This window comes from Chrysoperla carnea, chromosome 4, assembly GCF_905475395.1.
Source record: "Chrysoperla carnea chromosome 4, inChrCarn1.1, whole genome shotgun sequence".
NCBI lineage: Eukaryota > Metazoa > Arthropoda > Insecta > Neuroptera > Chrysopidae > Chrysoperla > Chrysoperla carnea.
Window position 1 is genome coordinate 6701929 of NC_058340.1, and position 26598 is coordinate 6728526.

A 26598-nucleotide genomic window follows, 5' to 3' on the forward strand; every position below is an offset into this window, starting at 1 on the left:
CGAAGAAGTTACAAGCCTTGAAAGATTGTTGCTTCTCTCTTTCTTGTAAAATAGAGTTTTATAATTAATCACTACAGCGATACTCAACAACGTCATTTTTAAAGCATCTTCCTCTTTGAGTTTAATGAGGAGTTTTAAACGTTCATATTTTGTATACTTAAAAAGATTTTCAAAAACAAACTTCACTTTTCTGCCCGTGTAGTGAGAGTTCTTCACCTAAAGTGATTTTCGAAATGATCATCTCAATAGGCTTTTGTACTAAATTTGAAAAATTGGTTTATACGATACATTGGTATTTGATTTACACCAAAAAAGTATTATTTAAAAAAAAAATACTATTTGCATTTTTTATTTTGCATTATTAATTTCCAAATGGATATTCGTATAATTGTCAGTACAATATTGCAACACGATAAGAATATCTATTAAGGATGATAACATCTGTTTCGAAAGGTAAGATTATGAAAAATGAACAAAAGTAGTATATTACCCATCTAGGGAGCTAAAGTAAAGAATACTTGCTTCCGTAGTGTGAATACCATTTTTCTCCCCGAGGGAGGCAGAAAGCATCAACTTCGTTTTGCACAGCTGGACGAAAGTTGACACTTTCTGCACGAAGGTGTGAAAATCTTATTTTTAGATGATTTTGAGCAGTGTATTTGCAGAGACCCAATAAAAAATATGTAAAGGAATTTTTCTATTTCTTTTGGTATGTGTGATATAATTTGTGTTGATTTGTTTGCTTGTTTTTTTTATTTTATTTTTTTCTTAGCCAAATACGCTTTTTTTTATGGGAGAGAAATTTATTTATTTTTTATTTATGATTGTGATAATTTAAAAAAGAAAGTATTTATTTAACGTATACGCAATTTTTGTACATCACAGTAGGATGTATTGGGCTATATTCAGAAATTAAACCGTGAGAAGATATAATTAAGATCTACAGTTTCTAATATTAATCGACGTTTGATTAATCAAATAAAGTCAGTTGCATTTAACAATAATTTGGATAGTACTTTCAGAACAATTAAGAATGTACGAGCGCCAGGGCAATTTTGGATAAAAGGCTGGATTTTTTTAAATTGATATCAAAAGTAGGCATATTTAAAATTGGTCTTATGGTAAAACGGTAGATGGATTATATGTTTTCATATATTTCTCCAAACTAATGGAAATTAAAAAGAAACCTATTTAGATTAAAGATAAAACCTTAATAAATTATTGAAAACAAAAACAAATCCATTGGGTTGGATTAATTAAGGATGTATAAACAACAATATCTGCCGTCAATTTTAAATTCACTATCGACAATCGATATCTGGAGTAATTTAAAAAATGTCGAAAATTGAAAATTTTGTTTAACTATTAAGCTTTCGATATTTCGAAAATCAAGGCAGATATCGAAAAATTGTATTCTTATTTTTCATCTATATTCATCAAGTTATAACAAAATTGAAAATAACGTACAAATAATTTCAATCCTAAGTCTAAAATTGTCTTGGCACTCGTACTACGTTAATTATATTTAATAAAAATAATTATAACTATAATTAATGTTATTAATTATTTTTCAAAAGCATCATGCTAATTAATTTATAATAATTAAAATTGCTTTAATAAGAATAAAAGTCCATTGTGTTCAATTAATAAGATAAATAAATATACAGCAATGTTGGGTCTCTGATTTTGAACTATTTATGTAAAAAAAAATGAGTACCAAATACGTAAGAAGAATTCAAAATTTCTTTTCAACTATTTTAAAATCAAAATTAAAACTAAAGTATTATTAAGTACTATCAATGCAATATTAATACACAATTTGTAATTAGGTTTTATTTTCAAAAATAAAAATTTTTATTTTTTATGTGTAAAAACTACATACACTTTACTAATAATATGTAATTATTATTAAACAAAAAATATGTATAAGATGCTCCTAAATTCCCTGAATCATCCTAATTTTGTAGTTGAACAATATGGTGGTTGTATAACCTTAAAAAAAACAACACAATAAACATGTGAGTTTATTCGACTGAGTAAAAAGAATATTTAAAAAAAGTATGAGAATGTTAAAATAAATAAAAAATGTCAATTTGTACATTTATTTCAGTGTTATTAATAATTAAGATAAATATTATCATTTATAAATTATATAATTTAGAGTGTCTTCATATTTTGGTTTTTGAGTTCTTTTTACCTAGAAATTGAGAAATACATTGTACTATATCATGAAATGGAAGATTGAAGTTTCGTATACCCATATTTCAACGAAATTTTTTTAAACTTTAAGCAATGAGTCATCACTAAAACAGACCAGTCTCCTTATCTTTTTTTGTTAAGAGCGCAAAAAACAGGAGTTTTTTTTAGGAAGACCATTTATTTTACATAAATATAAAAAACGTATACATATAGGACATTTCTTATATTTTAAGACTCCGTTGCCCCGATTTTAAAAATTTGATATGGTACTGCTCCAGTAAACGATCTCCTGGAGGTCTTCCGAATAAAGGTGTCCGGTGGTAAGCACCATATCTCGGATTATCTAAAATGAAAGTATCCAGAAAATTTCTTTAGTAATTTAAATTATTCAATAAATTTCCAACTTTAAAGTGATCTAAAATATCGAAATAATTTTCAGAAATCTTATCCCTTGGGTAAATATCTGGGGGAAATATCTAAGAAGATTGTGAAAAATTTTTTAATGTGTTTTAGTTACTAATAGCGTTTTCTTTATTTCTAGGTAACTGAGAACTGAATTGATCTCAATAGGGTATTCTATGTTTGAAAAAGTATTTCACAATGTTGATTTTCCTAATAAAAAGTCGCAAAAAATAAATTTCGGCAAAATAAACACGCTTTCTTGCCATAAAATTAAATTTTAAACCTTTTTTATTCTCGCAAAAAAACGTTGACAGCCATTTTTTGGACGTATAAAGTTAATGGTAACATAACCCACAATTAATATGAAAGCCATCAACATATTAATAATTAATGCATATTATTTTTGCCCATTTGACATCAAATTTCATTATTTATTTTTCACTACCGAAAGTACTCTATTCAAACATTCATTCAGAAAAAATTTCCCCAGCATCCTTAAGAATTATAAGGGATTTTAAAATGTTTCTATTTTTTGTTGTTGAGATTTTTCAAAGTTCATATCGATCTTTAAATTGAGATCGATTCAGTTTTCAACTAGCCAGAAGTGAAGAAAATGACTATTAGTATTAAAATTGAAAAAATAGTATTAAAATTTACATGTATGAACATTCTAAATTATATAATCTACTTTTATAAGCATATTAAAATTGGTTTTAATATCTTATAAGAAAAAAACCTCAGGTTTTCATTGTATAAATGATATATGAAAAACAAAATATGGCCTCATAAAATTTCCTTGACTCTCCACTATAATTGTGTGAGAAAATACAATTTTATTTTAACACAAAATAAATAAATAAAACAAATAAAAAAGAGCAATATAAATTATTTTTCAAAAAGTAATAAAAAAAGTGTTGAATCATTAAATTTAAATATAAATAAGAAAAAAACACTATATAGTGGAGATATAATTTAAGCTACTGAACAGTATTTTTAATCTAGAAGTTATCAAGTATTTATTTTCATTTTTATTTATCTGTTTATTTATCCTCTATGCACTTCTCAATTAGCCTATTTCATCTGAAGATTAAGAAAATATCCGCTAGATGACAGGAATAGGGGAGGTACATGTATTTTGATTTCCTTATGACAATAATGTTAAACATACTTTGTGAATATGAAATTAACGGAAGATGCTGTGCCTGGAGCAAAATTGAAATTTGTAAAAATTTAAGATCACCATGTTCGGGACTTAAAAGGATGGCTTGCATGTCGTGGTTTACCTGTTTCAGGTAATAAAAATGCACTCGTAGAGGGGTGAGTTGTCGTTGATAGTTCGTTTTATTTGTTGTGAAATTTTTATATTTCATGTGTATACATATAACGTTAAAGTTTACAGCTACTTAATAAAGGTCAAATTTTTTTTACTAAAGTACGAAAATGATTGGTATAAATTATTTGGGTAGGTTTCTTCTTAGTACGCATTTATTTAATATTTCAAAAGCAAGTTTTTTTGTTTGAATTGTTTGTAGTAATACTTCGAAAACTTGCCTTGTAAAAAATTAAATAAATATGTACTAAGGAGAAACTTACACAAGAAATTTAACCAAACATTTTCGTACGTAAGTAAAAAAAATTAGATCTTTATAAAGTAGCTGTAAAATTAAACGTAATATGTACATGAAATATAAAAATTTCCCAACAAATAAAACGAACTATCAACGACAACACACCTCTCTATGAGTGCATTATTATTACCTGAAACAGGTAAACCACGACATGCAAGCCATCGTTTTAAGCCCCGAGCATGGTGATCTTAAATTTTTACATATTTCAATTTTGCTCCATGCATATCATCTTCCGTTAATTTCATTTTCACAAAGTATGTTTAACATTGTTGTCATAAGTAAAAAAAAAATTGCCCTTCCCTGGTGCTGCCATCTAGCGGATATTTTTTAATCTTCAAAGGAAAAAGACTAATTCAATTTAATAAATACAGTAAAGAAAATATATTTATATTCTTTGTTCATGTGTAAACGCACAATTTTTTCATTTGTCTTAAAAAGATATGTTCAGATTTTAGAGATAATTACGGGTGGATACGTTTGAAATGACCACACTGTATTATCCATAACAAATAAATTTAATTTATTGAACCCGACTGTTAATCATAACTTACTAAAGTTTTAATTTTTTGTTCATGTAAAGAGAGCGCTTCATTTCCATAAATCTCACTTTTAAAATATAATTGTCATAAAAGTTTAAGCATTTATTAATCATAATAACATTTTTGTAGCGTTGGTAGTCATATATTCGATAAGTAGGTGTCGATTCAGATACAGTAGGAATTTTTTGAAGTAGTTTATAGCAAAAAAATATGTTACTCGTTTAAAAAAATATGTACTTATATTATAATTAAAAGACAAACGATGCCTGTGTATATTTTTTGATCAGCGAATTTGTGCCTACACATTAAATAAAAAGAAAAATTACCAAACATTATCCTGTTTTTTGATTAATTAAAAATTAAAACGACTGATTTTTTGCCTAAACCAAATAATTTAAAAAATGCATGATAACACACATATTTTCTTTACTGTTTTAATAAAAGTAACATTATAACAATAATAAAATCTAAAACCAATCATATTTTTGTACAATCATTTGTTGAATGCATAAATTATTATACGTGCACTTGCTATTATAAACAAAGTGTAATATAGATAATATGAGCACGTAGGTCAATTATGCTTCGAAAGGTTATTATTAGTCGCGGAAACAAAACATTAACAACAGTCAAAATTCGAAAAATTTGAACAGCAAGACGAATTTGAATGCGGTTTTCCGTATTCGATTCGTTACAGCGTCAGGAAATTTTGTGACCTTAATTGATTTTTAAGTAATTAAAAATATACAATTTGCATAAATAATATGTATTTTATAATTGCATTTTAAATTGACGTAAATACTAAATTCATAATTCGGTTAATAGTAATGAAAATGATTCCAAACTTGTTACTCGAGGCTTTTTGGGATCGCTGAACACGATTTTCGATTTTCAAATCAATTTAGGTCACTCAATTTCCTGGCGCTGTAACGAATCGAATGCAGAAAATCGCATTCAAATCCGTCCTGCTGTTCAAATTTTCAAACTTCAGTGCTCTTCCTTTACCCGACTATATTGATTTAATCAATTTCTTTCATGCATAAATTGAAGAAAAAAAAATTGTTTCCCAATCTAATTCGACACTCCTTTAATTTTTTTTAAATTAAATTATTCGCCCACAAATTAAATATGCTGATTTAATTTTATACGGATTTAAAAATATATAAAAGTTTGTTTTTTTTAAGAAAGATGTCAGTGTTGAATATAAAAAAACCTAAAAATTACCATTTTTTATACTTTTGACGACTTTTCACATTTGTTGTCAGCTTTTACAATGCAGCGCTTTATGAATCAGATAAAATTATTACTTCTCAGTAGTAGCAACTATAAAATTTTAGTCGAAAAGTCGTTCAAAAGTGTCTCTGTGTAATTTTAAAATTCAAAAGAAATATTAAATACTGGACACTTTAAAACGTTACTCATCAAATTTATTCTGAGTCTAACGCTATTGTGTTATGCTTCTCATTTTTTATTCGTATTATAAAAATATGGAAACAGAACACTCGCCGATTTACATTTTAGAAATCTAATTTTAATGATTAGGAGAATATCCGTACAAAGGTCTGTGAAGTGAAGTTAGTTAAACTTTATTAAACAGATGGGACTACAGTAATACTGAGAAAGAAGGAAATGTGTTGAAGGATATTGGAAAACATTTTATTTTTATTTTTAATAATTAAAAGAAAACTACTAGTAATGAAAATATTAACTGATATTTATTTAAATGGCCTAAGTTTTTTTTAGTGTTTATGTATCGAACAAACTACATAAAAACAACATTCACACACATAATAATGTAATAGTTAAGAATATAATAATATATATTTTTTAGAGACAAATATTATTATAGAGAATTTTTTTAAATTTTATTTTTATGCATTTTTATATATATTTATGTTTTCATTTCTTTTGGAATATTTTCATGAATTTTTAGAACAAGAAGTAATGAATAAAAAAAAATGATACTCTTTTTTCAATGAAAAATATTCTGAGAGAAACAAATTTATGTATTTTATTGTAATATTTCTTTCTAATATCTCGTTAAATTACAATTTAAGAAGTTTCATTAAAAATTTGTGTTACCAACCAACTTAAAAGTAATAAAACTATTGTATTGTTTTTTTTTTTCTATTTCAATTGAATTTACTGATCTCATAATATTTTTTTATATTTTATTTTAATAAATTCAATGCTAACTCGAATTATTATTTATTACCTGGTGTTGCGGTTTCACTCTCGTCAATCTACATGGACCAATTCTCAGAAGTATTTTAATAAAATTTTCGGAACAAAATGGAAAAATGTTTTACGACTGGAAATTTTGAGGCCTTAACTGAAAGAGTCTTAAAACTTAAATTGGTATTTTTTTCGGCGCCAACAGTTTTTTTTTTACAGAAAATTTAATGGGTATTCCAAATATACTTATAACGATGAATCTGCCGGGAAATTATTATTTAAAGATTTTAAGATAAAACGCGCCATGAACTATCAAGGTCTCCACTTTCTTGAAATCTAAAGTGAAATGGAAGTTTGACCCAAATTTAGTAGGATTCCATACTTGGTTTCTCACACTTGGATATAATTTTCGATGTGATGGAGCAAAAAAAATTTTTTGAATTTTGATGACGTAAGTTCAAAAAATTAATTTTATTGATAACACAGCCAAATTTTATCCGATATGAATTGAATTTTTTTTTGAAACTAGTGGACAAGACATTAACCAAGTTGTGTTCACTTTTCTCGCCACATTTCTGTGTTCCAATGCAAGAGAAACTCGAAATGTAAGAGTCGTGTGAAAACTCGTTTCCACACCACCCTTAAGGTAGAGTCTCAAATGTTCCAATATTAGAAGTACTTGATAATATAAAACAACTTCCAGAATATGAAAAAATTTCGAAAAGAAAATGAAGATGAGAAAATGCAGATTTTTAAAATATGCCAATGTAGTGCTACTAAAACATTGCTTGCGAAGTTAGTTCCGTGATTGGAAAAAACAGAAAAATATGTATCGAAATTGTTCAATCAAGAATAATGGAGAAACCGAACCTTAAATCCAGAAACACAATTTTAAGAATACAAAAATACAAGACATATTGACATCTTAATCAGCTACGACCTCAAGAAATAAATTACACATCAAATAATAATAATCTCTCAATACATCATGAAAAAAAAAGATACTGATAAATTTGAAGAAATGAAAATAGATTCAGCAGGAATAAATAAATACAGATTTAATTAAAAAAGATTGCGATTTGTGGCCTCCAAAGTGATTGATTATTGTTGAGGTAGCTAACAAATTTCCAAACTAGGAAACTCAAAAGCCATCATGAAAAATAAAGATACTGGTAAATTTGAAGAAATCGAAAGAGATTCAAGAATAAATACATATTTAATTATTTAAAAAGATTACGATTTGTGGCTTCCAGTGATTAATTATTGTGGAGATAACTAATTAATTTACAAACTAGGAAACTTAATATTTAAATGAAGATGAATGACGGGACGGTATCATACAACCATAGAACCAAAAATTGATTCTAGCCATCTGCGGCTTTTATCAATGGCAAGATAAGAGAAAGGAAATGTATTGGCGAATAGTAGAGTAGTCAGTACAAAATTTTCTTTTTCAAATCGAGCTATTAAGAATGGTTCAATAGTTCAAACAGGTCCTTAGTGGCATATGCTTAGAGACGCAGGTGTAAAATAATTAATTTTGGGCCCGTTAAGGATGGTGATAGTTGTTGAATCGAACATTATTGGATTTTAATACTAAAAAGAATCTATCTGGCGATAGAAAAAAGAACTATAGTTTGCAACACCCATAGATGCATAATATTTAACGGAAATGTTTGTTTACAATCTTGTAAACAATACGCACATACAAAAGAGTACAGCACCTTAAAATATATAATAAAGTATCTTTTGTCATTTGGTTCAATGAAAAACTCAGTTGTTGCAAGTATGGTTTTGATTTGTTTACTTGTGGCGCTGACATCTTAGCGTTAAAATCGAATCGCGATCATCAAATCAAATATATTAAGATGGTTTGGACCTGTGTTACCAATGGGCGATAACAGAGCCCCTAAGAAAAATTAAAAGCTGAGAATAATAAACTACAAGCAAAAGCCCCTCGATCAAGCGAAATGGTGAAAAATTGTTGAGTGGAGAAAAACCCTGTAAGGGTTGTCAAGCCCCGTAGTAGTAGTAGAAACAGTTTAGTTGTTAATATAGCAATAGAGCTTTTGTAATCAAAAAACAAATACGCTGACTTTGAAAATGCTCTATAAAATAAAAATTGGTTGTTTTAGCAAAAATTAGGAAGATTTATTAAATTATTGATGAAAAGTAAGATGTTCGTACCCTGAATAAAATATAAAACTCAAATAGAAAAAAATTTTAATAATTCAGATACACGGCCCAACTGCGAGATCCAGCATACAAAAAATGATTAATTACTAAAATAAATGAAATGAAATTAAGTCTTAACAAAAAAGCTGGGCAAATACTTCATTGCAATATTCGCAACATAAGAGAACAATTTCAACATTTTTCGAAGGATCATTAAAAAATTATGAAATTGAAAGAGATTGCGAAGAAAACGATTTTTATTAAATTATGATACTTTTAATGCCATTTGTTCAGTTGTTCACTTAAGTGCCATTTGAGTAATCGAATTATTTTCCTTAAAACTTTTATTCTTGTTTTGCTTCTAATGTCACTGTTACAAATTTTTTCATATAGCCATTCTTTCTTCGTCCAATTTTCTTACTGACCAAGTCTGACAAACATATGCTCGGCTTTCTTTTGCTTCGTAGATTCGTTTCTTTATATTTTTTAAATTCACTCTATTATTTCTCGCCATTTCGCTAGAGTTATCTTTTGTTGTATTTCTTTTACGATACTATTTTCAAAAGACACAAATTGTCCTAAATAAATGTATTCTGTCACATATTTAATTTTTTCGTACACTACAACAATGTATTGCGTTCTCCATTGGTTAGAATCTTAGTTTTCATTGTGTTGAGTCCACTTGATGGCTTTCTAATGCTAATTCTCTGGCCGCGTTCTCAAGTTCTGTAGCGCTTTCAACGAATATTACAAGATGAAACTATCCATCTTGTTCGGCAATCCAAGACAGCTGAAAATGTTATTTTTTTACATAAGAGTCTTACTTTATCCAATAAAGAAATTACTTCATCGAATTGTAATTCATCTTCAGTCAGAATCATCGTCATACTCGAATTTACCATCTGTAGGAGCTGCATTTCGAGTTGCGAGTTTCTCTCTATCCTTTTTACTGAAACGTAAGAATTTGAAAGTATCTTGTACACCTAAATTAAGGATATGAGAAAAACACAGGAAATGATTCAAATTCAGCTTCCATTAATGGAATTTAACAGAAACACTAGCGCATCATGAGCAACTGTTTCAGCATCTCCACCGGCTTTGTTTCCAAAATCGACGTATCCGTGTCTCGTCCCATTGTACATGTTTTCTTATGGACATTTCATCTACCATTAATGCAGCATAAATAGGGTAGTTTGTGTTTACTTGCTTTAATTTTAAGGCCCTTAATGCTTCTGTGGTGAAACCTGGATTACCATCTATTGTTTGGTACCATTTTTTAAAATGATTTAACATGTGGTAAACAAGTGTTAAAAATCTGCCTGACATACTCGTATGCTTTAGATGAATAGTAAAGCAGAGTTAGAGCAAAAGTTTCAAGTGCTGGAGTATATTTCTGTTTAATACCCGGACGTAACCGTTTTTCTATTTGTCTCGAAATCAAATCTTTTACCTTTAAATCGCTGGAAATATTACTTAATGTAATTAAATCTTCTCCGGGCATTAATTGTTTTTCTTTAAGTGATTCCAAAACACTTTTTAAATCATTAGTGGTTTTTTTATTGCGCCTTTTAGTCTGTGACAAGCTTTTCACTTTTTGCCTGTTTCTTTAATAAAGTAACTTTCTTACCGCATATTTTAGCTTTCGTTTACGAGGAATATCATCAAGTTGCAATGTTAAATTTTCCCCAGAAGTGGCTATTTCCATTTTACACAAAGCTGAAGACAGTCTAGAATGCGATGTAATTTCTTCATTAAAATTTGAAAAATTCCTTCAAAATGTAGCCCATTTACATCTACACATGCTTGAGCCCTCTTTAGATGTTTCTGATCGTTCTGCTGATCATTTCCGGAGTAATTGTTGTAAAAGCTGCACGAATTCGAGCTTCTACTTCGTCTTCATAATGGTTATTTCCTCCTGGGTACATTAAGTTTTTGATATATCCCCCTAAAAAGATGCCGCAGGGATTGAGGTCTGAGGATCTCGGTGGCCATGTAATGGGCCCATCTCTTCCAATCCAATCATCTCGATACACTGCATTTAAATGATCTCTGACAATTCCTGTAAAATAAGCAGGAGCTCCGTCATGCATAAAAATTATTCTTTGTCTAACTTCTGCACTTAAATTGCTGTTTTGAATTAACGCTGGCAGTTCATTCTGTAAATAAGTTTTTGATATATCCCCCTAAAAAGATGCCGCAGGGATTGAGGTCTGAGGATCTCGGTGGCCATGTAATGGGCCCACCTCTTCCAATCCAATCATCTCCATACACTGCATTTAAATGATCTCTGATAATTCCTGTAAAATGAGCAGGTGCTCCATCATGCATAAAAATTATTCTTTGTCTAACTTCTGCACTTAAATTGCTGTTTTGAATTAACGCTGGCAGTTCATTCTGTAAATAAGTTTTTGATATATCCCCCTAAAAAGATGCCGCAGGGATTGAGGTCTGAGGATCTCGGTGGCCATGTAATGGGCCCACCTCTTCCAATCCAATCATCTCCATACACTGCATTTAAATGATCTCTGATAATTCCTGTAAAATGAGCAGGTGCTCCATCATGCATAAAAATTATTCTTTGTCTAACTTCTGCACTTAAATTGCTGTTTTGAATTAACGCTGGCAGTTCATTCTGTAAATAAGTTTTTGATATATCCCCTTAAAAAGATGTCGCAGGGATTGAGGTCTGAGGATCTCGGTGGCCATGTAATGGACCCACCTATTCCAATCCAATCATCTCCATACACTGCATTTAAATGATCTCTGATAATTCCTGTAAAATGAGCAGGAGCTCCGTCATGCATAAAAATTATTCTTTGCCTAACTTCTGCACTTAAATTGCTGTTTTGAATTAAGGCTGGCAGTTCATTCTGTAAAAAATTCAAATAATTTTGCCCGTTTAATCTTTCAGATAATAAAACTGGCCTAATCTGGAGGCGTACCTGGAGGCATGTTGAATTGTAAGAAATCTCGTTAATGTTATATTGAAATATTTTTATTTGAATAGAATTCCTTAAAAAATATATATATATATTTTAAGGAATTCTATTTAAACTAAAACATATAAGAGTATAGCTATTCTAACACTGGGTAATTGAGTTCGTAAAATCCTTGGCGATGGTTCCAAACCATTGATTTGTACCCATCTATCATTTATTGAATTTATTGAATGGGTATATGCAATATAATGCCCCAAACCGTTAGGTATTATGGACGGACTGAACTCAATTACCCCAGATAAAATATATGTTTTATTCACTAAATTTAATTTTTTAGAGATATCGCTCAAATTACTTTTCAGTAACGGCTGTTTGTTATTTTGAGAAAAAAAAATAGATTTTTCGTAAAAATGATTTACGTCCAAACATAAATAAGAGGAAAGCGTTACTGTTCATCCCCCCATTCGTCGTGCTTGACAGTTTTTACAATAAAAACTTGTTTTTTTATTTCATTTAAGATACTTCTTTCTAAACTATCGAAGCCATAATTCCAAACTAATTTGGCATTCACATTTAAAATTGACATTCGCCTTACTTCAAATAACCCGCAATCTGAGCAATGGTTTTTTTCATTTATGACTCATGGCCAAGCATAAGCCCCTCAAACAGCCTTGAAATGTCTTCTCGGCAGTCAATACGGTTATTTATTTCTGGGTACATATTGCGTAAAATTTGCAGTCTTTTTTCGTAAAACTTAAAATTCTGCGTGCCATTTTCTGCATACAAAATTACAGTTGAAAGATATTCTGATTCGAGATTTACAGCATTAACGGATGGAATGATAAGGTTGTACAACGAAAAAGAATCGTTTTTACGTGTGGAAGAAAAAATTGGACGTAGCCACCAAATAACCCTGCGCCTTATTTCACTACTTTCTTATTTTTAAAAAGCACTTTCATGCCATTATCTTCAATTTTCTTGACGGAAAACAGATTTACGTAAAGATCTTTACACACTAATGCTAGTTACTAAATTTTTTTGTAACTTGCTTACCATCTTCTGCCAATAGCTCAATATCTCTTTCTTTGTAAGCTTCTAAACTTCACCTTTCTTTGCCTCATTAATTTTTTCACTTATTTACTTTGAATTTATAAATAGGTGACCTGTTGTTTCGTTGATCAGGTGGTAAGTGCAGCCACTATCTCCTATAAACCGCACTTCTTTCTTTCCATAACATACCAAAACCTTTCGAGCCTCTTTTATTTTCCTGTTCTGTCATAAACAATTTCATCAGCTGCATTAGCTTTACTGTTTTTCTTTTTAGCTTAGGTTCTTATGTTCGTTTTTTTTGTGTCTGTTCCATTTTTCTTAAAACGTCCGGCCAAAGCATATTTAAATTTTCATCTTCTTTGCTCATCTTTTTTGATTCTTCTAAAAGAAATTTGTTTTTTACAAAATCTTGTGAAAACAACACATATGTTGCCGTTATTACTAGAGACGTAAGAGTTTTGCATAGAGGCCAACAATTGTGAGACAGTTTTGAAAATTTCCACCTGTTGTCTCAAGGATATACTGCTCCTATTTTGTCAAAAAGGTACTCAAGGGGCTTTTTTCAATGTACTTCCAAGATGTTTACTTCATACACGATATAATCTCTGTTTGTATAGAATAGTTTAAGATAGATCCGAATTAGGATCGACCTTCATTCATCTGTTTACCGAATTTAAGTTATTTTTTATGCAATATAAAATGTTAAAAAATATCACTTTCATTCGATAAACAGGCGGATGAAGATCGACTTCGAATCTTTTACTAGAAATAAAACTTGCTGATTTTTATATTTACATCTTAAAAATTTTGTACCTTGACGGATAAATTGTTATCGACCAAGAGTGCGTAGAAAATTTCTACGCATACTGTCCAAATTTTAAATGACGTTTACAATATTTACAAAATTTTAAGTATTCCAAAATTACATTAAGTTCAATAAAAAAGTAGCAAAAAAATGCAAAAACAAAAAGTCAAAAATTATTAACATGATTGAATTATGTTCAAGATGTAATAGTCATGTATTTTCGTTTAACCGAAAATATGCTCTGGGTAGAATATGGCATCGTCATTGTTTTAGTTGTAGTAAGTAATTTTCATTCTTTAGCAAAGATTATGTAATTCAAAACCCGTTAATTTTTACATTTTCTGAAGGGAGAAAAAAAAAGAATTTTAATAAGTCAATTAATAATTGTAGTAAATTGACACGAAGGAGACATCGAACCCTTCAAATATTTTCAAAATCTGTTCTATAGAACAAGAGATTCTCTGTCACCAAAACAGCTAGTCGGCTATCCCCGGATCATATAGCAACTTTTCACCTTTATCGTTACATGCAATAAAACAAATCGATTTTTCAAAAGATAACAAAAGATCACCTTAATATAACTAAGGGAGCAGCATGTGCATGGGTATAGGCAATTAAATTTTTTGGATGTGTATATATGTTCTTTGCACTTTTTGGTACCCTTGACGAAATAGGGTCTCGTTACTCTAGTTAATTATGTTTTGTTATTTTAAAAATTTTTCGATTAAGTAATATAGAAATTTTTGAATTGAAATTAAATCTTTTATATGCTAGTGTATTGAAGTTCTGTTGAAGTTTTTTTCCTGGTTCTTAAAGCTAGCAACGAATTTAGCGTTATATGAAGAAATTTTACGTGATATTAATTATAATAATGGGGTTAAACCTCCGTTTCTCAGGCAATGTATATAACAGAGGCCGCCCACATTATTATTTCTAATCTTTATTCATTTCTTAAACTACATCCGAATATACAATTAAGCTTATGATGTGGGTGGTATCGGTTACTTCGTTCTTATCTAGGCGACGACAGTGTGATCAACTTACTGCCCCATCAACTTATTTGTTCACACTGCCGCTGCCTGGACTATAACTCGCAACCTTCCATCCAATAGTCAAAGCAATTTAAGACGCCTTAAAAAATCGGCTACTAGCCGTTTTTTACGTGGTAGAAAAAATAAACGATAGTCAACGAAGCCTATCTGATAATGGTATATGGAATTCAAAAGCTAAAAAGGAATGTTATGTTTAGAATTTTAATCTCTGCCAGTCTGCTTTTCTAAAGCTTTATTTTTGAGGAATCTCCTGTATTATATATGAACTATGTGGAGGGTGGGGTATATGCGAGGATGACGTGCATTTAAGATACGTGAAAAAGTTTTTTTTGCTATGCAAACACAGTTTTAAGTTTGTAAAAATTGTAAGAAGTTCTTAGCTCTTGCCAAAATTAAATTACACGACCTTAACCAAATTGCAAGACATCAAGTGCTTGATTTTTTTCACTAATAAATACAAATTAAATTAGTATTATTAAGACGAGTACACTACGATTATCTTTTGGATTGTGTACATATTTTTTATAATAATTTTTTAGATCGTTGTAATAAACAGTTAAGTGATTGTTCGGTTGCTTTCCATAATGGTCAATTACTGTGTCGAGATTGTTATAGCTTTCATGAATTTCCACCAGCTTGTATAAAACCAAAAGAACCACTACAAAAACGATGTGAAGTTTGCAATTGTAGGTCTGTATGCTCAAGAAATGGTAGAACTTGTCAACGTTGTAGTCGTTTCAAAACGCTCATGGAAGATGATGAATCGAAATCGAATCAGTGTTCCAAATCGAACTTTTGTGACAAAAAAACATCAACTGTATCAACGATTACATTTTGTCCTACGGCCAATTCAACTATGAACAAAGCAACATCTACCTGTTCAATTCCAAATAATCAATCGCCAACCACATCGAACATATTCAAATTCCTCAACAATGACCCTTGTTCATCTAAAACAAATCAAAAAGCATCTACAGGATGTTGTACATTGAAAAGTGCTCATATATCAAGAAATGAATCGTTTCCATTGAGTAAGTAATACAAGTTCCGCCCTTTGAGACACAGGAAAGAAAACATCAGTTTCTCTCATAGCTTCTCCAGGCTTCTAAAGCGTCTTTTTTTTAACGCTATTAGAGGCGAAGCTATGTACGAATCTAATTCGGATGTTCGGCTGTGACTTTGTCTATCATGGTCTCCATCAAACGTTGGTTGTGGCTTTTCCAAATGTAATTATTATTTATCACATCATCAGCGGCCGAAGATCTTGATGGTAGACAATGCTCAGGTCCACGGTTTTCTTCAATAGATCGTTTAATGTAGTTTATGGTTCTTGCTCCGTCATCAAGGTGCAAAGCACGAACGCGTCGTAGACGCACGCACAGATGACGTTATTCATTGATGTAATTGTGATTTAGGTTATATTATTCTATGATAGTGATAGACCTAAGAGTAATTCGGGCTCCGGAGTCTGGACTAAATGTCGGGGATTACGTTTTTTCACATTCCTATATTTGGCAATTGCCTCAGTTATAGGTTTGCTGTATAAATTATCGCAAAATATCATTGTTGTGAAAAATAGTGTAGAAGAGAGCAAAAAATTATTAATATATTGTTGATTACAAAAATATTGGGTAGGACGTGATCGAGGAATTGGTTGCAACCTTTTTCCATTTATAACAACTTGAAAATAAATTACAATTTCTCTCTTTACTAATTTCAGACAAAAAACCATCACCATGCCAACAAAAACCATTTCAATATTTGTACACAAGTAAAAAAACATGTCCTGAATTTTCAAGTACTCTTAAAGGCCCACCTGAAAATTGTCCTCCAAGAAGTAAATGTAATGTAAGTTCCAGACTATTTTACATTTTCTTTTATTAATAACGTTAAGAGATACGTTATATGGTAGGGTTGGGTGAAGGTATTTTTATTTGCCGTAATACCTAATATGGGGTAAACCGTGATTCTGCAATTAAAATGGAGCATCTCAAAGAGATCTTGAATTCGACATTTTAATCTCTATTCGACATTGACCTTCAAGATTATATAAAAGTCAACCCGAATTGAAAAGAACACTTTAAAATTAATTATACTTATATTTTTAGGTAACCCAGAATTTAAGTAGTTCTTGTTGTCAGGAGCCTAGCAGTAGGTTTCCTGAAGAGAAATCCTGCCCTACATGGATACCCAAATTTCCTACCAATTCTTTACCAAAAGATAGCCAACGCAACAAGTTTGTGATTTTAGCATTGCCTATTCTTGGTGAGATGGAAATGTGAAGTGAAAAGTGGATCAAATTATTTAGACTTTGTGCTTAATAAAATTAAATTCATTTTTATTTATTTATTTATCTTTAATCTAAAACAAATAGTTATATTGAATTATTAAAAAGAGAGTGTAATAATTATATACGTGTGTTTATAAATATGCGTATTTGATGCCAATTCTATACAAAGCTCTTTGTTTTGAAAAACGACACAAAACGAAAAACGCAGGTTGTTGCTTCAAAAAAAAATACAACTTGGATACATTCTTCGTTTCCGGCCATTCTATATATTACAAAAATAATTTTAAAATGTACAAACAATAACCCTACATCTATTCCTGAAAAAAATTTTTGTTAAAATCAAGCCGTTTAGCCATAATAATAATAATATATAATAATAATAATGGGGTTTAACCTCCGTTTTTCTAACATACGCCTTATCACTGAGGCCACCCACATCATTATTTGTTAATCATTTACTTCTCTTATAACATAATTGTTTATGATTTGCAATTTTGTTTTTTGCGTGGCACCAAATTTTTTAAAAAGTATTTGGATGTAATTATGCATCGAATGACACCATGGTCAGTATTTTCTAAGAAAGCGAATTGAATTTCTAAAAAAGGCACTTGTGAACTAGCACCTAGGGATTGAATGCATAAAATAGAATAAATAAAATAAAATTTAAAAAAAGAAACAATTAAAATGATACGCAGATCAAACTCAAGTAATTCATGATACAGTTTTTTTGTTATTATTTAATTTATACCTCTATGTACATAGTAGTAAGCAATTTTGCGTTTTGTTCATTTCGCTATCAAAAAATTGATTGATTAATGAAACATGTTAAAGAACGTAATTTTGACATACTGGTAGGTTTTAAAAAAACGCTATAACGGGCTGCTCATTGAATTTTAATATTAAGAAATACTCTGTCTAGCGATCATAGAAAGAACTATAACTAAGAAATGCTTGTTTAAATTCTTTTAAACCATACGCTTATACCATACACATATAAAAGAAGTAATGTTACAATTTTTCCAACTCAAATTTTGTTAAAGAATTATATCAAACATTTATAAATTTCCAAATTGTAGTCAGGAAATAAAATTTCACAAATGTATATAAAAACATTAAACCTAAAAATTAAAAAACTGTAAATAAAAAAATTTAAGGCCCTAAATTTGTTTGAAAAAATTATATGCAAAAAATTTATATAACAAAACAAACTACAAAGTTTATAATATAAAAAAGTAGGAAAACTATCGAAAGCACATTGAGATGTATAATAAAGTAGGCATCTTTAGTCTTCTTATTCAATGAAAAAATCAGCTGAATGTTGAAAGTATGATTTACATTTTTTAACCCGTGGCGGTGACATGAGCGTTTAAAACGAATTAAATCTCAAAGGGAAGAAATAGTATGTAATTTATGGTATAATAAAATCTCGTAAATTAAAAATTATTTTTTAACAAAATTGTTTTGATATGCTTTATAAAATATATAGATGGAGGTGATATGAGTGTTTGACAGCAATTTTTTTTTTTTTAAATTTGCAAGTATGAAATTATAATTACATATAATGGTTACATAATGCAATTGACAAGTGCTAAGTGTGTGTGAGTGTATGGATGGAAATATATACAAATAGAAATTCCCTTTTTATTAAATGTAGCGCATATACTATATAATACAATCACAACGTTCGCTATACAACCACCATCACACGCGTTAAGCTATAATATTCACTGCCCCCTACTACCCCCGTATTAATATATATGTTGTGTTGTATCAAAATGCCTTTGGGGTGATTTTTCAAACTTGATATTTTGACACCACATTCCCGGCCGTTGGCTAACCTGTCACCCACAGATGGTACTAGGCAATATGCTATATACATATACATAAATAGAAAGAGAAGGTATATTTAATGATAGTATGAGAGGGTGTATTTATTATTGTAGGGAATGGGTGCAAATGTGTGTCTAACCACCCTACTATAAAACATTATTCACTTTCAACGTCATCTCTTCAGATTCAGTTTGTTCACTTTCCAATAATAAGTTATTTTTTTAATCTCGAAATACAAAATCGTAAATTTTGCAAAAATAACCTTGAATTTATGTGTATGTGTGGGTGTCTTTGGCAAAATTTTATCGCGAGATCGCGAGAGAATTTTTCTCCGGGAATAATTAAAAGGTATCTAGTATTTTCGACGAGGGTGTAAGTAAAAAATGTCAAGAGTCAAAAAGTGTTAAGAATGGTCCAAATTATAAGACCATATAGTTTTTGAATCAATTTTTTGACCAGAACCACAAAATAATCTTTATTTTCGTCAATAACGAATTTTCTTCGGAAACTCATACTTTTTTTTTTCAAAGACTTATATATCGAAATCGGTGAGGTTTGGTGAAAATTGTGAAGAGTCAAAAAATGCTTAGAATGAATAGGCTTTTGCTTTTGTCTACTAAGAATAAATTGGTTTAATTGGTTAAGTTAACCTGGCAACCTATTATTTCTTGAAAAGGTAAATTGGAAGCTATAACTTCACGTAAAAATTACCCGGTTACCTTATGAGTCAAGTTGGTATCCCAATTTTGTGTTAAAAATTGCCTCTCTTTTAATTTTTGCCACCGGTTTGATAGGATTGCCATAGCCCATTGTTTTTATGATTTGATTGCCGCTTTATTACAAAATTTGAACCCGTTACCGATGAGTCAAGTGATTTTTAGTCCGCTCCCGGACTATACTTTAGTAAAATGTATATAATTCTTTAGTAAAAGAAAAAAAGTATGGAGGCTTTCAGGAACGTAATCGTAAACTGCCTGCCACTTGACAGACCTTTTAATATTTGTAAGAGCGGCTACGGAAATACACAATTTGTCTAAACAGCTGTCTAATTATTGCGGTTTATCACTACATATTATAAAACAAAGTCGCTTTTTCTGTCCCTTTGTCCCTATGTACGCTTAAATCTTTGAAACTACGCAACGGATTTTGATGCGGTTTTTTTTAATAGATAGAGTGATTCAATAGGAAGGTTTTTATGTATAATACATCCATATTATAGTAGAGTAAGGGGTTGAAACAGGGGTTGAAAGGGATATGCTTCAAAAACTAAAAAAGTTGTGCATCGATTAAGCTCAAATATTGACACGATATACAAGCTTCAAAGCAGCTTCAAAGATCTATTGTTTTTATCTACTTTTATCCTTCGGAGGGTAGAAAGGTGAAGCGAGAAAGAGGGAAGGAATTATCGAATATTTACAAATATACCTAAGTGGGGTATCAAATAAAAGAGCATGACGTGTACATTACAAAAATGTTATCCCACGCAAGGAAATGTGGAGGGAGGGGTGCAAGTGGGGATGTTGCCCAGCAAAGCGGGTAGTTCACAGCTAGTAAATAATAATTTTAAAAAGAAGTTTATTTTTTTAAAGAAAATTATTGATATGGTCCCCAAAGGTCATACCCACGCGGCTTGTTAAATAAATTCTGTGTGTTTGTGTTTTTTATTATTATTAAATATTATTAACACAAATGAAATAAGATTACACGCGTTTTTATTTAAATATATATATATTTTTTTAATCGTCCTTGTGCAATATCATAAATCTTTAGTCGTCTATAAATAATTAATTGTATGTAAGAGCTAACAATGCCTGCCTGTTTGTTATGTGAAAATAATCATGTATATTTTTGTTTTTGAAAGCCATATTGAACTGTTTTGGTTGAATTTATAGCACTATAGTGATTATAGATATGTAAAAGAAAAAAATTGGGGAAAAACGCAGAACCTGCGGCAATTATGGGAATTTTCTATTCAGAAAATATCCCTTTCGAAGGTTGGATTTCAGCTTTTTCAGGGCTGTCGATTGCGATACGACATTTGTCAGGTTTCTTTTCTCTATTAGACGGTTTCCTAGCTTGCGCCTTCGGAAACGGCCTAATTTGTTCAGGCGTTATTGGAGTGATGATAGCCGATGAAATTGATGACTTTTCTAAAGCAAGTGAGCGTTTAAACATTGGTGTTTCCGAAGCTCTATAACCGGCTATGATGTTTGAGGGTGACGATTTTTTTCAACAACTAGGATATCCCTCTCTTTCTTAATGGCCAAGTGCGTATCCGATTAAAAACCATTTGGTTTTTATGCCCTACCCTGTTTAGACAAGAAAGTATAATTTTAATAAAAAAAATGTATAAATTATTTTCTTATATACATATAAAAAATGAATATTAATATTCTTAAAGAAAAGTGGATGAAGAAAAATGTTGCCAGAAGGAAATAGTATTATATGATGTTTAAACGTCCAGTTCGTTTAGTACTTTTTTTTAAATATTTATTTTTCTTTAATTAAACTTGATAAGCATATTTTGTTATAATTCTTTACCCCAAGTGGTTGTTGTCAGTCTTAATTAACTTTATAATTTAATGAGTTTTTAAGAAACAAAAATTTTTAATACTTTCCCCCTGTTTTTAATATTACTGACATTTTCATTTGTTTACGATTGTATGTATATATACAGGCAGTTTTTTAAATCCATGTACGTATTCCTTATTCTTTTTTGAAGATTATACTATAGTTAATTTACTACAATTTTGATCGATTGAACCGGAGTTCATTCGATCTAAAGTTCAAAAACTAAAACTGCAACGACAACAAAATCAAACTCTATTATTTTCTTTTCTGATATCACATTCAAATCACAAAAAAATTATATATATATTAAATATATATTAAATATTACATGCGAATGCCATGATATTCGTTGAAGCAATTTTTCGTATCGTTACTACACAAATAAGTTTTGCAACTACAGCAAATAGAATGGGGTCGTGATTGCAAACCTTTAGCGCTGCAAAATTCACAACGTCCTCTGTTTTTCGTATATACGAGCCAATGATTACCAAGATGCATCGACGAATGTCATCAGGTACGCTGCAATTATCTTCGTTTCTTTCTTAGGAGTTGGTTGATATTATTTGGACTGCCTAAGCTTCTTGATTTTCTCTTTGGAAGCTGAAATTTACTTATTTCCAGAAGGGTCGTTTGTTCATCATTACTGGTATAGTAAAGTATATAAGAATTTGCCAAACAAATTTCCAATAATCAAAAAATAAACGATGCCATCAATTTTTGGATTTCAACGATCAACACAGTTAAGCGGACCACCCCCCATCCCCCTAAACTTGCAATAGTCTTTCACTACTTTTGGGCAAGAAACATCTTTTTTTGTTCCATCTCTGTTTTCTTAAAACTGTTGTTGATTCAGTTCCATGGAAGCTAGAAGCTAAGCGAACTATTTTGTTATCCTATCATTCAAAATATGATATACCATTATTCGAAACCCGATATTTGTACTCTCCTTTTTTCATTTTTTTTTCATCGATTTTAGGAATCGGAAGATTTAGTCGTCCTTGTCGAATTGTTCCACAAGTTAAAGTTTGCTTTATTTTTAATTTTTCCAAAAGTGCACGGAGGTAAAATAGTTGTCAAAATAGAATATTCTATTTTTATTCCATTCACTTTCGGATAAATGAAGAACAACACGTTCCCCCAAATGATAATTTGCAAATTTTTCTTCAATTATTTCATCCTTGCCTAAAACGTATCCTCTTTGGTGTGCCATTGTCCAAATTTTGTAGCCTCGTTTTATGAGTTTCATAGGTAAATATTGCTAAACATATGAACTATGGATTATTATAAATAAATAAATAAACAGTCGGATAAACAATACCAAGTAAGTGAATTATTTTATTATTAAGAATCGACTTACAAAAAGTTCTACGTTCCTGGAAAAAGCATGCAAGATTTGATGCCATACATTTTCAACCATGTTATGATGTGGAACCTTTTAAAAGGGTCACTGTCACTAACTCCTTAGATGCTAGATAAAAGTCAATTTCTTCAATAAAGGTGGTCAAAGTTGTTCCAAATAAACTATAGTATTAACCCTACTAAAAAGTACACCGAATAAACAAACTCCCTATAAATAAATAGTACCTACTTAGTTGCTTTTGTTATCAAGACATCTTTATAATCATTTTATATTTTTTGATGTGGTTTTTATGAATTTTAATTCTTCAATTAACTTTTCGTTGTAATAGAATTTCACAAAATATTTTTTTAAAATTATTCTAATAAATTCATTTTTGTGAAAATAATAAAAGAAAATTCATTTATTTACAATTATAAAGCAAAATTATTTTGATTTGAATTTTAAAATTATTATATTAGATTAGTATTAGAGAATATTCTATTATCATTTTAATGCTCAGGAAACCACTTTTTGAGTGTTTACATAAATTTGTAATTTTACGTTTCCCTATTTTGATAACAGGCATAAACATATATTGAATTAGCTAAACGACGAACTCTAACGAAGGGCTGGAAAGCATTTAAAATTTCCAAAAAGAGCTTTTCGACGTTTTGTTCATTTGGTGAGGGCTACCTACAACATTCACCTAATTTTTTTATGGACAACAACTACAAACCCTAATAAGCGGGGAGTCCGTAACAGTAAAACTGAACTTACACGGATTTCAAAATTTCGCATATGAATCAATGCTATTTAACGATAGATATCTCAATGTCACAATATGGACTGGGTGTGCCAAGATTTATCCTGGCAGAAATATTTTTTATAAATTTTTATAAAGTATTTTGCACTTTCATGGAAATTAATTTGTAAGAAACCATTTTATTGCAAATATTATCTATTTTCAGGGAAATTTGGTGTGACAGCTCTTATCGTGGCAGAAAGGTCTGTCGCACCGATGTTTTACATATAAAGCCAATAAAAAACTAAGAATTTGGTACACCAAATTTATTTACTAAGAATAAGATGAAAACACAAAAATGAGACACAATATATGACCGTCACTACTACAATGTGTATTCGTTTTACGGTAAAATAAAATTAGATAAAAGATATAACACAGGAGCTGAACAGAAATGTTCAAAAATGACCTTGTTTTTAGATCTTTTTCAATCCATGGCAATGATCGTTATAGAAATTTTTCTGCATATCTAAAAGTTCGTTTTAAAGATTATAAAGTAAATAAAAATAAGTATTTTACAATCTTTGTGAAATTTCAAATGCATTTTCTTAAAATATTTTTCGAAATATTTCATTCAATTTTATTTAAAAGATAAATATTTGAAAACGATAAAACTACATAAAATATATATATATATATATTCACAAAGAATAAAAATAATATATTTAAATATTCCCTCTTTAGCATATAGATGTCACTGCTGAATATTTTTAGCAAATAAATATAATAATATAAACCAAAGTAAAGCACAGTCAAGTTGAAAAAGAAAGCTTTGAAAAACACCATAAAATATGTATGTTGTTTACAGTGTGTTAATTTAATATATAGATACTACGAGTTGTTTGGGACTAGTTGCGTCCTTTTATCTTTGACCGTTAAGTTGTTATAAACAAATTAAGGGTTAAAAATTAACTATTTCTTTCTGATTTTTTTTCTGCTGAACAAAAGGTCATATAAATATTTTATTTAGGTCAAAATATTGTTTTTGGTCATAGAATATGTTATCTCACGTATTTTGCAATTGTTTAAACAAATTAACTAATATGTTTATAAGTGATTTGCGACTGTCTGTGCCATTTTTTGAACTTCCCACTCCGAATGAGCATAAATATTAGCAAGAACTAAAAACTGCATAAGGTCTTGCTAAAAAATGTTTATTTTGAACCCCCCTTCCATCGCTTAGAAAATAAACGACAAATAAATAAATTGAATATCTTGACTCAGAATTAAACTTATATCAAGATTAAACAAGCGGCAAATGAAAGATAAAACAATGAGTCTAAGTTCACCTCCATCCGATAAGAGTATCGTATGTCGACCACTTACCTCAATTGTTTATTGATTAATCCTTTTCAAAAAATATTCCATGAGCATAAAGTGAATATATTAGTTTAACTTGGTCTAATTTTTCGCAGTTTTTCATATATTTTTACCCGATTGAGCAACGCAAAGGAGTGGTAATGTATTTATCAGCTGTATATGTGTGTTCCTGGCTCACTAGAGACCAAACGCGTGGGCCGATTTTGATGATTTAGACGTCAATCGATTTGTCTTAACCTTGGGAGTGCTACTGAAAATATTGCAGTCTAGAAAATTCAATGTGGCGACCACCACACACCATATTGTGAAAATGTGTGTTCCTATGTGGCCCACTAGAGACTAAACGCGTGGTCCGCTTTTGATGATTTTGACGTCAATCGATTTGTTTCAACTTTGTGAGTGCTACTGAAGATATGGCAGTCATGAAAATTCCATATGGCGACCACCAGACGTCATATTGTGAAAAAGAATGTATATGTGTTTCTATATGGTGCAATTAAGATCACACGTGTGATCCGATTTTGAATATTCTAACGTCAATCGATTTCTCTTTACTGCACATAAATTTCAAGGAACTACTTTAGATCCAGGTGTAGTTGATTAAGTTCACGTATTTTTGCATAGAGACTTTAACAGTCGGGACCCATTAAAGTCTATACCGGCTCAAATCTTCCTAAACGGGTCCCGACTGTTAAAGTCGCTATGTAAACTGCTGGACTTGTTTTTTTCTTTTCAGTTCATTTTTTATGATGTTTGGTTTACTTTTTACTCAGTCGGGTTTTTTGATTTTTTAAATTAATTTTTTTTTCTCTTTAAAAACATATAATTATCAATGCAATTAAATGTTTTTGTGTGAATAATTTCGTCTAAAATTTAGCTCTATTTGAATTATAATACGGTATACAAACAGAAGTATGCATTTATATATATATATGTATATATAGGGTATTATTAGGCGACATTCACAGCACCACACACTTCGCTTTGAAGCAATGGAACACAATATTCAATAAAACATATAAGTGTCAAATGCAGAAACGTATGTGTCCTTTTTTCAAAAATTCCTCTTCCTGATTCCCTCCTCCATAACTATATATTTTTATTCTTGGTTCCTTTTATTTAACAACAACCATATAATATATTTGTATATGAGAGTGTCTTTTTCTAACTATAATGTACGTAAATGTAGTAGAACCGTGACGTTGTTAGTCTGTATATGCTTGCTATTCATTTTGATTTCTTTATCTATCTACAAAATTTTCCACTACTTACATTGTATAAAGGCTGATTATTAAGTAAAAAACACAGCTAGAAAATTAACCGTGTTAGAAATACACGAGACCAGTGTTTCAAAAAGGCACGGTAAGGCACTTTGTTTTCTAAGCACTAAACGACATAAATAAAAAATTTTTTAATAAAGCGAAATTACTGTCAAATGTTAGTATTCCGCATTCATTAAGTGTGCAGTCTTAAAACACTGGT

General features: G+C 29.9%; 1 protein-coding gene across 1 annotated transcript; it reads left to right on the forward strand.

Moving 5' to 3' along the window:
• Positions 1-14030: 14030 nt before the first annotated feature.
• On the forward strand, positions 14031-17246 carry LOC123297749. The gene is made up of 4 exons (XM_044879511.1): positions 14031-14190; positions 15504-15995; positions 16685-16812; positions 17073-17246. Exons 1-4 carry the CDS (start codon positions 14094-14096, stop codon positions 17244-17246), a joined length of 891 nt encoding a protein of 296 aa, XP_044735446.1. The 5' UTR covers positions 14031-14093.
• The last annotated feature ends 9352 nt before the right edge of the window (positions 17247-26598 follow it).

Bases quoted from the DNA above. Each gene is read 5' to 3' on its own strand.
- LOC123297749 (XM_044879511.1), top strand. From the start codon at position 14,094: ATGATTGAATTATGTTCAAGATGTAATAGTCATGTATTTTCGTTTAAC. The intron at 14,191-15,503 runs GTAAGTAATTTT...ATAATTTTTTAG, and splicing joins TCGTCATTGTTTTAGTTGTA to ATCGTTGTAATAAACAGTTA. The intron at 15,996-16,684 runs GTAAGTAATACA...TACTAATTTCAG, and splicing joins AAATGAATCGTTTCCATTGA to ACAAAAAACCATCACCATGC.